The sequence below is a fragment of the Microcaecilia unicolor genome, chromosome 1 (genome assembly GCF_901765095.1).
Source record: "Microcaecilia unicolor chromosome 1, aMicUni1.1, whole genome shotgun sequence".
NCBI lineage: Eukaryota > Metazoa > Chordata > Amphibia > Gymnophiona > Siphonopidae > Microcaecilia > Microcaecilia unicolor.
This window is the reverse complement of record NC_044031.1, coordinates 302,108,668-302,123,420: the sequence shown is the minus strand read 5'-3', so window position 1 is coordinate 302,123,420 and position 14,753 is coordinate 302,108,668. Positions and strand designations below refer to the sequence as shown.

General features: G+C 42.3%; 1 protein-coding gene across 1 annotated transcript in view; it reads left to right on the top strand.

Moving 5' to 3' along the window:
• Positions 1-14,753, top strand: part of LOC115476511 (extracellular calcium-sensing receptor-like) — a 115,611-nt gene that overhangs the window by 80,215 nt on the left and 20,643 nt on the right. Inside the window, exons 5-6 of the mRNA XM_030212958.1 lie at positions 2,525-3,367; positions 4,521-4,748. Of these exons, the coding sequence (XP_030068818.1) occupies positions 2,525-3,367; positions 4,521-4,748 (1,071 nt within the window). The remainder of the gene's footprint in view (positions 1-2,524; positions 3,368-4,520; positions 4,749-14,753) is intronic.

The following is a 14,753-nucleotide window of genomic DNA, read 5'->3' as shown; positions in this document are numbered from 1 at the left end:
AACATGATTCCAGGCTTCTTTCTGCATATGTAGGGAATCCAACAGTGATAGATTACGAGCCAGTTCAACAGCACGTTTATCCTTGCCAGTCTGGTCATCCATAACGCTCATCAGACGACGTAGCACAAGGGCCTGATAATGTTGTTTGAAATTGGCTATTATGCCCTGATCCATAGGTTGGATCAGAGAGGTAGTGTTTGGTGGCACATGTAGGTCATTACTGCCCAGTTACCGTGTGAGTCTTTACCGCTAGGTCAATGGCTGGCGGTAAGGTCTCAGACCCAAAATGGACGCATGGCAATTTTGATTTTGCCGCACGTCCATTTTCGGCAAACATTTTAAAAAGACCTTTTTTACAGGTGCACTGAAAAATGATTCTGTGTGCATCCAAAACTTGCGCCTACACTACCGCAGGCCATTTTTCAGTGCACCTTAGTAAAAGGACCCCTTATTGCAGCTTAAAATGGCTTATCGCGGAACGCACTCAGTCATTACTACTACTACTACTACTACTTAGCATTTCTATAGCGCTGCCAGGGTTACGCAGCGCTGTACAAGTTTAACATGGGGAAGGACCGTCCCTGCTCAAAAGAGCTTACAATCTAAAGGTTACAAACTATGTAGTCAGTGTAGTTATCATGAGTGGGGAAGGTGGTTATGCACCAAAAGCAAGGGAGAAGAGATGGGCTTTGAGTAAGGACTTGAAGATGGGCAGGGAGGGCGCATGACGTATGGGCTCGGGAAGGCTGTTCCAGGCATATGGTGATGCGAGGCAGAAGGGGCGGAGTCTGGAGAAGGGTACAGATAGGAGTGATTTGTCCTGAGAGCGGAGGTTACGGGTGGGAACATACGGGGAGAGGAGTGTAGAGAGGTACTGGGGGGCTGTAGATTGAGTGCATTTGAAGGTTAAAAGGAGAAGCTTGAACTGTATACGGTAGTGGATCGGGAGCCAGTGAAGTGACTTGAGGAGAGGGGTGATATGAGAGTATCGGTTCACGCGGTAGATAAGACGTGCTGCAGAATTTTGGACAGATTGAAAGGGGGATAGATGGTTAAGCAGGAGGCCAGTGAGAAGAAGGTTGCAATAGTCAAGACGAGAGGTGACGAGCGAGTGGACGAGGGTTCGGGTGGTCTGTTCAGAGAGGAATGGGCGAATTTTGCTAATATTATAGAGGAAGAAGCGACAGGTCTTTGCTGTCTGCTGGATATGGGCAGAGAAGGAGAGAGAGGAGTCGAAGATGACTCCGAGATTGCGGGCTGAAGCAACGGGGAGGATGAGGGCGTTGTCAACAGAGACGGAAAGTGGGAGAAGAGGAGAAGAGGGTTTGGGTGGAAAGACAAGGAGCTCAGTCTTTGCCATATTCAGTTTCAGATGCCGGTTGGACATCCAGGCAGCGATGTCTGAAAGGCAGGCCGAAACTTTGGCCTGGGTTTTGACCGTGATGTCGGGAGTGGAGAGATAAAGCTGGGTGTCATCAGCATAGAGATGGTACTGGAAACCATGTGATGAGATCAGCGAGCCCAGGGAAGAGGTGTAGATCGAGAAAAGGTGGTGGAGAAGTTTTCCTTATGTACCACCCTAATCTTTCCCTGTCTTGGGATGTATGCATCGCATTAGTGATACAAAAATTTGTGCATATCTATATTGATATTGCAGGCTTTTTCAGGGTATATAATTAATACGAAAATTGTTTTCATCAGATTCCACGTGTCATTCTGTCTGTAACATAAACTTCACTGTTCTATATACACTGTAACCAACTTATGCTGCTCCTGTAAGCCACATTGAACCTACCAATAGGTATGAGGGATACAAATGCATAAATAAGTAAAATAAAATAAATAAATAAATAAACAGTCATCTTGTAAGAAGTTCCAAATCTGAGTGGACTAACCATGCACTAAAAACAGTTTAAAATGTTTGTTAGAGGTGATGTGTCAGGGGGGCGGAGAGCGGACATTCCTGTGCTAATCAGTTAGCTTGGCTACATTGCTGCCCGATAACTGGTTAGCGCAGGATTACTGTGTGAGCTCTTACTACCTGCAAAAGAGGTGTCAGTAAGTGCTCACGTGGTAATTTTTTTATGGCCACGTGCTAATGGCAACATTAACTCATGGCCATTAATTTGAAAAAATGGAAATTGACCATTTTATTGCTGTAGTAAAATGGCCTTAGCAACTGGGAAAAACCTGCGCGCACTGAGGCCAGTTCTTACCGCAGCTTAGTAAAAGGACCTCTTTATGAACAACTTGTCAATACCTAGGGTGCTGCATTCTGTACCATCTGTAAGATGTGTAAAAGAGAATTTGACAGGCCAATCAATGAAAGATTACAATCATCTAAAGTAGGGGAAATCATTGCTTGACGTATAGAGTACAATTCCTCCAGTGCTAACAATGGGCGAAGGTGCCGTTATATTCTCAGTTCCTGCTTCCACTTTTGTTCAGCGTCCATAGCGGTGGTATAATACACCTCCTGATTTTTTTTACGTCAGACTTTGTGTTTGTTTTCTTTCTCTTCTAGATTAGTTATGGATCAGCTCTTCCATCACTTGCTGACAAATTACAATTCCCCTCTTTTGTTCGTACTATTGGAACAGTAGACTCCCAACCCATTGCAGTTGTCCAGCTGCTAATGCATTTCAACTGGACATGGGTAGGGCTAATAGCTTCCAATAATGATTATGGAGAACAGGGTAGCCATAAATTGAAGGAAGAGATGGCAAAGAATGGCATTTGTGTCTCTTTTGCCAAAACCCTGCTCAGCCAGCCCAGTAAGGAGCACCTTGTCTACCTTGCCAATGTCATAAAGACATCAACGGCCAACATTATCATTCTTTATGCTTATGCGAGTGAGTTGGCTGCACTCCTGGAGGAAGTCAAGGCCAAGATGATAACTGGAAAAGTCTGGATCGCAATTGGAAGTTGGCTGCCCTCTGATGTGTTTTCTAACAGGGATTTGTGGGATATATTAAATGGAACATTGGGGCTGGCAAAGTACAGTTCAGATATCCCTGGTTTCAGAGATTTTTTGCACAGTGTCCACCCCTCCAAATATCCAAAGGATATCTTTATCAAATTGTTTTGGGAAAAGGCATTTAACTGCAAGTGGAGGGAAAATGGAAATCAGAGCGATATGGAACAATTACTGAGGGAGGGCAATGTTCCATTCTGTAATGGGAAAGAAGAACTGGTTGGACTGGATAGCTCCGTGTATCATGTTTCCAATTTCAGGTTTGCCTGTGCAGTATCCAATGCAGTATATGCGGTGGCCCATGCCATACACAGCATGATGTCCTGTAGATCAGGTTTGGGACCGTTCTTCAATGGAACATGTGCCAGTATCCATGATTTCCAGCCCTGGCAAGTGAGAAGAATGTATTTCTTGATGTTAATTCTTGATTTATTTACTTGCAATTCATAAAAACACCTTGGTTTTTTTATGTTAGCAACTGGTTGATTTCCTGTAGGTAATTGCTATAAAATAAAACTTAAGAAATGAAAATGTATAGAAAATATCAATTTGTGGCTGACATGACTCAAACAACAGATATATGAAGTTGCATATTAGCACATTTAAAACAAACAGTGGTAAATGAAATTAATGTAGTTGGGTTAAAAAAAAAAGGTTTAGAGAGATTCCTGGAGGAAAAGTCCATAAACTGTTATTAAGGTAGACTCTTGGAGGAAGCCACTGCTTATGCCACTTAGCCCATCTCTCTCCTCTTCAATCTGTTCAAAATTCTGCTGCACGACTAATATTCCACCAGGGTCGTTATGCTCATATTAGCCCTCTCCTCAAGTCACTTCACTGGCTTCTTATCCATTTCCGCATACAGTTCAAACTCCTCTTATTGACCTATAAGTGCATTCACTCTGCAGCTCCTCAGTACCTCTCCACTCTCATCTCTCCCTACATTCCTCCCTGGAACTCCGTTCATTGGGTAAATCTCTCTTATCTGCACCCTTCTCCTCCACTGCTAACTCCAGACTCCGTTCCTTTTATCTTGCTGCACCATATGCCTGGAATAGACTTCCTGAGCCAGTACATCAAGCTCCATCTCTGACTGTCTTCAAATCTAAGCTAAAAGCCCACCTTTTTGATGCTGCTTTTAACTCCTAACCCTTGTTCACTTGTTCAGAACCCTTATTTTATCACCCTCACTTTAATATTCCCTTATCTCTTGTTTGTCCTGTTTGTCTGTCCTAATGTTCAAGTGTACAGCACTGCGTACATCTAGTAGCGCTATAGAAATGATAAGTAGTAGTAGTATTATCCCTGAGGTTAAATGGCGTAGAATCTTCCTACTTTTTGGGACTCTGCCAGGTACTTGTGATCTGGGCCTGGTCCCTGTTGGAAACATGATACTGGGCTAGAAGGATCCTTAGTTTGACTCAATAGGGCAACTCTTATGTTCATATGATAACTACTGATGAGCTTAGCTGTGCTACTTGCAGAAAGTTGACTTCTTAAATTATTTTCTCTCTCTCTCTCTTTTTTTTTTTGTTTTGCTTTGTAGCTTTTATACCATATCAAAAACGTCAATTTCTGGAATACAGGAGGAGAGAGAGTTGCTTTTGATGAACAGGGAGAGCTGAAAGGGTTGTATGACGTTTTAAACTGGCAGGTCTCTTCAGATGGGAAAGGCAGTTTTGTAAAGGTTGGCATCTTTGATGACTGGGGTCCCAAGGGACAAAAGCTGATGTTTGAAAAACATGCCATTTTCTGGGGTAAGCTGCATACACAGGTAAGAATCGCTGAATAGAATAAATAAATTAAGATATCATTGCATTAATATGACACTAGTAGTTGACAGAACACCACTATGCTCAAACTGTCTTGCTGCCACAATTGGATTAATGTAATTCACTTGATTCTTGTGTTTCGGTAAAGCAGTTAAAACGCCTACAGTTGATGCAGAATACAGCTATTAGATTGATTAGTGGGATTGGACGTTTTGATAGTGTGTCTCTCATCTATCGAGATTTTCATTGGCTAATGATAAGTACACGGATTGACTTTAAAACTCTTTGATTTTTAAGTCAATCTTTGACTTGAACTCTGAGGGTTTAACTGAGTTATTGACTTTTCCATCTGCAGAGAGGACTTTCGGCTTTTTGAGAACTCTGAAGTTGGACGGTTTAATTTTAATAAAGAGTCAAAAAGTACTTATCTTCAGGGCCTCTTCTTTCCATAGTCAGCTTTGTTAAAACTGGAAAGAAGAGACCCTGAAGCTAAGTACTTTTTGACTCTTTATTAAAATTAAACCGTTCAACGCTGGTCATTCAATATCATTTAATGTTTAAGGAGGTTTTTTTGTGTCAATGATGAAGAAGTCCCGCTCTTGCAGCTTGTTGCTGGGAGCTTCTTGAGGCTTTTTTCCTCCGTATATATAACTACCCTGTATGGTAGCTTACAATTTTGGTTTATCTAGAGGACGCATTTCATTTTGTTACTCTCTACCTATTGCCATCAGAACAGAAAACAGCTACCTTAGCTTCAGGAAGAGGCTAAAAACCTTTCTCTTCCCAAAGACTGCTTCAGAACAATCCATTGACTTCTACCTCCTAATCCATTATCCTTTCCTATAATGTTTTTGGTCTCATGCATTACACCAATGGTCTCTAATTGTTCTCATACCTCACACTAACATTATCAGCTTTTGTCTCACCTAGAATGTAAACCGCACTGTACATAACTACATAAGTATTGCCATACTGGGAAAGACCAAAGGTCCATCGAGCCCAGCATCTTGTCTCCAACAGTGGCCAATCCAGGTCACAAATACCTGGCAAGATCCCAAAAATGTACAAAACATTTTATACTGCTTATCCCAGAAACAGTGGATTTTCCCCAAGTCCATTTAATAACGGTCTATGGACTTTTCCTTTAGGAAGCCGTCCAAACCTTTTTAAAACTCTGCTAAGCTAACCACCTTTACCACATTCTCTGGCAACGAATTCCAGAGTTTAATTACACATTGAGTGAAGAAACATTTTCTCCAATTCATTTTAAATTTACTACATTGTAGCTTCATCGCATGCCCTCTAGTCCTAGTATTTTTGGAAAGCGTAAACAGACGCTTCACATCTACCCGCTCAACTCCACTCATTATTTTATAGATCTCTATCATATCTCCCCTCAGCCACCTTTTCTCCAAGCTGAAGAGCCCTAGCCGCTTTAGCCTTTCCTCATAGGGAAGTCATCCCATCCCTTTATCATTTTTGTCGCCCTTCTCTGCACCTTTTCTAATTCTACTATATCTTTTTTAAGATGCGGCGACCAGAATTGAACACAATATTCGAGGTGCAGTCGCACCATGGAGCAATACAATGGCATTATAACATCCTCATTTTTGTTTTCCATTCCTTTCCTAATAATACCTAACATTCTATTTGCTTTCTTAGCCGCAGCAGCACACTGAGCAGAAGGTTTCAACGTATCATCAACGACGAAACCTAGATCCCTTTCTTGGTCCATGACTCCTAACATGGAACCTTGCATGACAAAGCTATAATTCGGATTCCTCTTTCCCATATGCATCACTTTGAACTTGCTCACATTAAACGCCATCTGCCATTTAGACGCCCAGTCTCCCAGTCTCATAAGATCCGCTTGTAATTTTTCACAATCCTCCCGCGATTTAACAACTTTGAATAACTTTGTGCCATCAGCAAATTTAATTACCTCACTAGTTACTCCCATCTCTAGGTCATTTATAAATATGTTAAAAAGCAACGGTCCCAGCACAGAGCCCTGGGGAACCCCACTAACTAACCTTCTCCATTGAGAATACTGACCTTTTAACCCTACTCTCTGTTTTCTATCTTTTAACCAGTTTGTAATCCACAATAGAACACTACCTCCTATCCCATGACTCTCCAATTTCCTCTGGAGTCTTTCATGAGCTACTTTGTCAAACGCCTTCTGAAAATCCAGATACACAATATCAACCGGCTCCCCTTTATCCATATGTTTGTTCACCCCTTCAAAGAAATGTAGTAGATTGGTGAGGCAAGATTTCCCTTCACTAAATCCATGTTGACTTTGTCTCATTAATCCATGCTTTTGAATATGCTCTGTAATTTTGTTCTTAATAATAGTCTCTACCATTTTGCCTGGCACCGACGTCAGACTCACCGGTCTATAATTTCCCGGATCTCCTCTGGAACCTTTTTTTAAAAATCGCTGTTACATTGGCCACCATCCAATCTTCCAGTACCCCTTGGAAAACCGATATTAGCGGTATACAAGAATTGAATTGATTTGAATCCTTTGGGAATGACAGAAGTATAGAAAACTCCAATGGTATAGTAAGGAGTGGAGGAGTGGCCTAGTGGTTAGAGCACCGGTCTTGTAATCCAGAGGTGGCTGTTTCAAATCCCACTGCTGCTCCTTGTGATCTTGGTCAACTCACTTAACCCTCCATTGCCTCAGGTACAAATTTAGATTGTGAGCCCTCCTGGGAAGAGAAATATCCAGTGTACCTGAATGTAACTAACCTTGAGCTACTACTGAAAAAGTTGTGAGCAAAATCTAAATAAATAACATATAAAAATATACTATGTACTATAAACACAGCATTGATATACAGAAAATGCTTGACCAAGATTGTATTACCATCATTAATACAGAAACATACTGGCCAATATTAAAAGCAATTTGTTGTTGAGGGCATCTTTTTTCATGGAAAGAAGGGATGTAAATTTGTGGGGGGGGGGGGGGAGGAATTGGAGTCAAATACTGAGGTTAGTCTATTGATTGGGGAGGGGTCTGGGTGAGGTTGTGTGGGAGGGTATTGGTGGTGTACTGTTGTGTGTGGGGGTGGGGGAATTGAAGGCTGGAGGGGGATTGTGAACCAGTGCCATCAAAACGCCTCTGAGGTGGTGGTGTCTGTGTTATCGGCAGTTGGGACAGCTAACACACGGTAAAGACTTGTACGTTACCTGTCACAGCCAGCCAACTTCTTTTTGCCCCTGTCATGCGCAGACCCAGCCCACTCTTGTGTTACCCAGCTAAAGCAGTGTTTCTAATGCAAAGGCCCCTGTTTAAGGACAGTAGACAGTAGCGTGAGCCTGCACGACTGTCTACCGCACTAACGCTGTATTTGCTGCTTAATGTAGCTTAGTAAAAGGACCCTTAAGTTATTTGCTTGGGATCCAAAACATACCCCTAATAAATAAATACATTTAGAATCAAGTATAATTCCCAAAACTTTCGCCAATTTTTCCAAGAACTTAAAATGATGTTTGAAGGATTATCAACTGGAAGAAAGCTAAACCCTAAGAGAAGAGCTTGATTTTTAATCTATTAAGCTTCAACAGTTGTGCCCGGGCCCAACTATCGACAAGTTTGAAAGCAGACTTCATGTTTTCCAAAGACTGAAAGATTGTATCTAATACTGAAATACCATGAAAATGTTACCAGCTTTGTAATTTATAACTCAAATAACATTAGACCAATGATCTCAGGTAAATATGAAAAAGTAGAGGGAAAAGGGAAGATCCCTAAGGAACTCCAAAGGCGGAAAACCAGGTGACAGATCATTTCTATGGGGACCTTTTACCAAACTGCAGTAAAAAGTGGCCTTAACGTGCTTACGTGGGTCATTTCTGCATCCATTTTACCACATTTACTTATTTTGTTTGTGTATTCTTGTATCCCACTGTTATCCAAAAACAAGTTTTGGTTCAAAGTGGCTTACAATTTATGTTTTAGGTGAGAATTACAATAGTATTTTACCAACATTGGTAGCTTACGTAGTTATCTTTAGAATTTTCGGAGAAGTAGTTTTGAAGAGATTGGATGATAGTTTATGTAGTTATCTGAAGAGATTTGGTTAGATAGATTTGTACAGGTTGGATGTTGATAGAGGTAGGACAATAGTTCATGTGGTTATCTGAAGAGTTAGTGATAGACTCTTTTTCTATTTTTTGAATGAATGGCCATGCACTAATTTTCCCATTAGCCTGTGACCATTAGTGTGTGAGGCCCTGCTGCCACCCATTTTGTAGGTGATAAGGGCTCATGCGCTGCTCACACATTAATCAGTTAGCATGTGGCAGTGTAGCTGCGCTAACCGATTAGCACAGAACACGCCTACTCTCCACCCCAATCCACCCCAGCGCTAAAAAATGAAATCTATTGTTTAGTGCATGGGAAGCATGCACCAACGTCAAAATTCATCACAAGATGCCTGAGCGCGCCCTGTGGTAAATCATTTTAAGCTGCAGTATGCACAGCTTAGAAAAAGGGCCCCCTATGTTTTTGAAAATAATAATTCCTTTTACTAAAAAAGTCTTTCAACCAATTTAAAACCACACCTGACAACTAAGTTCACTTATCCTCATTTTGTCATAGTCTCCCTTTTTAAAATTAAGTAAGTTTTTTTTTAGCTATCTTTGTTCCAGTTAGGAGAAAAGTAATTGCAATGTGATAACTACTGCCTAACGGCCTCACCAGTAAGGATTAGATCTAAAGTGCTTTCTCCTCTGCTCAGATCCTGGACCAGCTGCTCCATGAAGCAGTCATTTATGGCATCTTGAAATTTTACTTCCCTTGCATGTCCTGACAAGACATTTACCCAATCAATATTGGGATAATTGAAATTTCTATCTGCTTTTTAAACATTAGTGCCAACAGCCAAGTTCAGCCTTTGTAATAGGCTCTCCGTTCCCTAAAATGTTGCTCAGTTCCTAACAAATCTAAAGCCTCCTTTCCTATACCACCATCTCATTCACACATTTAAACCCCAGAGCTCAATCCACATCTGTGCATGGAAAACAGAGCATTTCTGAGAATGCTACCCTGCTAGTAGTGGCTCCAATCCCACAATGGCTGACGTGACCTCCAGTGGCAATCTCGTGAGACTGCCACTGGAAGGCATAGCAGCCATTTTCAATGAGGAAGACAGCGGAGGCAGGAGCGCATGAGAATAGATCCTGCCCCTGACTCTCCACTGGATCATCAGGCAAAACGGTAGGCCTGAGGGGAGGAGGCAGGTAGGCAGGCAGGACTATGGGTGTGTCAGGAAGGGACATTCTCTGTTCAGGGGTTGGGGAGGAGGGAGAGAAAGAAAGGGAAGGAAGGGGAAGGGAGTAATTCTAGACACCATAGGGGAGGGGAAGGAGACGACTACTTAAATATAAACCCTTGGTTTACATTCAAGTCAACATTTTTCCTCCCTTTTTTGGGGAAAAATGTTATCAGTTTATATTCGTATGGGTTTATATTCAAGTATATATGGTACTGCTCTTTATATAATGGTCTCACAGTACTTAAAAAGATGATAAAACATTCATATGAACTATCATCATTAGAAGTCTATTTTGAGTAGTAGGAGTTTTTTGTTTTTTTATTGTCGTTGTTTAATTATTATATGGCTGGGTTGTTTTAGAGATTTTTGTGATATTCAAGCCTTCACTTTTCTTAAGATGAGAGATATATATTTTATAAAGCAAACATAAGGGCAGTTACAAAAAATGGGGAAAGAAGCAGATCATGGGTCATGTAATTATTTCCAGCCCTTCTGTGACTACGTATATTTCTGTTCTGTATGTTTAATTTGTGTGACTGGGTGATGAATGCTCTATATATACGAGTTTGTATTTGTGTGTGCGTATGCATCTATATCTGTGTTGGCTTTCTTGTGTCTGTGATCAGGAGAGGAGATTAGATGGGAGGATAGTTTGAAAACTGCAGTTCCTTAATTAGGGGCCTTTTTACTAAAGCTTAGAGCACGCTAAAAGCTGAGCAGCCTAATTTAGACCTATGGGCCAGGTGGCACTTAGTGCTTGCTAATGTCCAATAGTGTACACTAAGCTTTAGTAAAAGGCCCCCTTACTATGTCACAATGAATTGGTCTATGTATCCTGCAGTTGCTGGAACTAGTTCTCCCATAGCTATTGGTTGGAGCATGGGGGGGGGGGGGGGGGGGCTAATTTCTCTTCCACTCGCCACCACAAGCAGAACATTTATTTGTAGAGCACAAGAACTTCCTCTAACTCACCCTCCTCCCTTTCTGTAACTACAGCTGCCTTCCAGTGCTCCACCCCCCCCACCTCCCCACCCCAGTTCCTTGGCATTAACTGAACCCTTCCCATAGTCTGTGCTGCTTGTTGTATTGGAAGCAGGCAAGGCAGGCTCACTCATACAGCCGGGAGGATTAGAGAACTGGAGATAGAGATTTTAAACTCAGAAGAGTGCCTAGATATATTAGCCCCCCCCCCCCCCCCTTCTACATTCTGGACAGTATTGTAAAATATGTTGACATCTCAAAAATAGCCAGACAATGGACAATGTTGAGACCTAAGAACATGTGCGTATTTTGCCAATGTGTTAATCTGACACTGCCAGGGAAACAGATATTAGCTGGCAGTGAACAAAGCAGCCAATAAGAGAATGATTCAGTCATGAATTTTCACAGTACAGGTAACAAAGAAAGACAAAGCAGAATGAATACAAATGTATTTCATAAGGGACAGGGAATAATTTATGTATTTCTTATACACCACCTGCAAGTCCAAAAGTTATTGAAGTAGTGTACACTCAGGTGCAGTAGGTATTTTTCTGTCCCTTGAGGACTCGGATTCTGGGTTTGTACCTGAGGCAACGGGCATGTAGATGGGTGTAGTTTGGGTGGATTGTGGGCAGTATGAGCAAGTATGCACATGGATTACAGAATACTATAATTTAGGTGAGTTCTTGCAAACTGTGGGTATGGTAATTTACACCAGTTCTAAGTTTGGTATGTTTATGTTTATTAAGATTTGATAAACCTGCCCTTATTACATAGCAAATCAGAGCAATGAACAATCAAAATATTAACAGCAGGAAGAGGAACTCCATAAAATACAGGATAGAGTATTAATCAAGCTGTCGCAAAAATACCAAGAGAGAGAGAGGGGGAAATTGCCCTTAAAATGAAAAACATGTCAGCCAACTGCGAATCATCTGCAAATCATAAACAGCTATCAGCTCCAGTGCTAAAGAGAAGAGATGATCATGAAAATGAAGGCACATTTTCAGCTCTTAAGCTGCTATTTTATAATGAAAAGTAGGTGCCAATTGTTTCTTTATAAAAGCAGGTTGAAATAGGCACACTATCCAGCTCATTTTCGAAAGAGAAGGGCGCCCATCTTTCGACACAAATTGGAAGATGGGCGCCCTTCTCTCAGAGGCGCCAGAATCGGCATAATCGAAAGCCGATTTTGGGCATCCCCAACTGCTTTCCGTCGCTGGGACAGCCGAAGTTCCCGGGGACGTGTTGGAAGGGTAACGAAGGCAGGACAGGGGCGTGCCGGGGCGTGGTTAAGAGATAGCCAGCTGCGGCCGATAATAGAAAAAAATGGGCATCCCTGGCGAGAATTTGGTCCGCTTTTTTTGGTCCCTTTTTTTTTTTAGGTCCAAGTCACAAAAAAAGTGCCTGGAAAGAGGCAAGATGGCGGATTAGAGCGGAAGCGTGAGAGAGAGCTCTTGACTTCGCAAGGAAATCGTTGGGCGAGTAATTCCTACCCCAGGATATGGGGAAGAGGAAGGGGAAACCCAAAGGACCGTCCTCCTCGGTACCTGGAATTATTCCCGCTCCCCGGCAGTTGACCCTGGAGCAAGTCGGCATTCTCCCACAAGTTATGCAAGCACTCACCTTGGATGGACCCGCGGATGCTTCCCTGGGTCACAGCGAAGGAGTGGTCTCGTTGAGCCCGCTCGAAAACACAGCACCTCCGCGACCCGGAAGTAGTTTTATCTCCGAGGCAGGAACGCCTCGTTCGGCTCCCAGAGAGGAGAGTAGCAAAGCCCTCCTAGGAGGTACCTCGGCGACATTTGCCCCAATAGCGGGAACAACGGAAAGTTGGAGGGTTAATGCCACCTCGACCCCCACGCTTGCGGGAACTGCTACCATTGGTGGTTCGGAGATGATAAAACCTGCTGTTGTAACTTTGGATTCCCTATGGGACGTGCTTCAGGGGATGAATTCTCTACTAACAAAGGTAACTAACTCTTTCACTAAAGAAATTTCGGATTTAAAACAATCACACCAGAATTTAGTGGAGAAAATTCAAGCTCAAGATAATCAAGTTGGCAATTTAAAGGCTGAACTCTCTACTTTGCAGTTGTTTTCAGGAGAGGTCTCTAAAGAAAGGGATATATTGAAGAGGAAAATAGAATATTTGGACAACCAGGGGAGGAAGAACAACTTACGGTTTATAAATTTTCCTAAAGCTCCTTTGACCTCACCTATAGACATGCTTCGCAGATATTTCCAGGAAATACTTAAAATTCCTGTAGAGGCTTTTCCACCTATTAATAAGGTCCAATATTTAACTGGGATTAAGAAGCCGGACCCCTTGGCTGCCCAAAGTCAGCTTGAAAATTTAACAGCTTTTTTGGAGAACTCACTGGACACTGTGACAGAGAGGACAACCCTTCTGGTATCATTTGCGATAGAGCTCGATAGAAATAATATTTTCAAATTATATTTTAAACATTTAAATGAGAAATTTCTTGGAGAACAAGTTCACATATATCCAGATTTAAACAAAGATACTCAATTGCGGAGACGAGAATTTATGAGTTTGAGACCTAGAGCAATTGCCCTAGGTGCTTTATTTGTTTTAAAATTTCCATGTCGCTGCATTATATCTATGGATTCAGTCACATATATGTTTCTTGAACCCCAAAAAATGAAGGTTTTTATTAGTTCTAGAGAAAGTAGAGAAACTCAACCTTGAATGTTCAATAGGTTGATACGCTGATATTCGGCTGTGAGTAATTGCATGACACCGCTCTTTGACTATGTTGTATATTTCCTTCTTTTTTTTTTCCTTGTTTCTTGCCCGATAAATTGTGGTCTAAATGTATTTTGGATTATTTCATGATTTGTAATATTCTGACAATTTTTATTTCTTTTTTTCCGACATTTATGTTGTATGACTAAATGTATTATAAAATTCAATAAAAATAAAATTAAAAAAAAAAAAAAAAAAAAGTGCCTGAACTGCCCAGATGACCACCAGAGGGAATCAGGGATCACCTCCCCTGACTCCCCCAGTGGTCACTAACCCCCTCCCACCCTCAAAAAATAACTTTAAGAACTTTTTTTGCCAGCCTCTATGCCAGCCTCAAATGTCATAATCCGGTCCATGACAGCAGTATGCAGGTCCCTGGAACAGGTTTAGTGGGTGTAGTATACCTCAGGCAGGCGGACCCAGGCCCATCCCCCCCACCTGTTACACTTGTGGTGGAAAATGGGAGCCCTTCAAAACCCACCAGAAACCCACTGTACCCACATGTGGGTGCCCCCCTTAGGGCTATGGTAGTGGTGTATAGTTGTGGGGAGTGGGTTTTGGGGGGGGGGGGGGGTTGGGAGGCTCAGCACCCAAGGTTAGGGAGCTATGCACCTGGGTCCAATTTGCCAAGTCCACTGTAGTGCCCCCTAGAGTGCCCGGTTGGTGCTCTGGCATTTGAGAGGAACCAGTGCACTACAAATCCTGGCCCCTCCCATGATCAAATGCCTTGGTCTGGTTCGTTTTTGAGATTGGCGCCATCGGTTTCCATTAAGGGGGAAAATCGAGGGCGCCCACCTCTAAATCCAGTGATCTCAGCATTTAGGTCGAGATTTGGGCGCCCACAACCGTATTTTCAAAATGAAAGATGGATGCCCATCTTGTTCGAAAATACGGTTGACCCAGCCCCTTCGCTGTGCCGTCCTCGGAGATGGGCGCCCTTAGCGATGGGCGTCCCCATTCGAAAA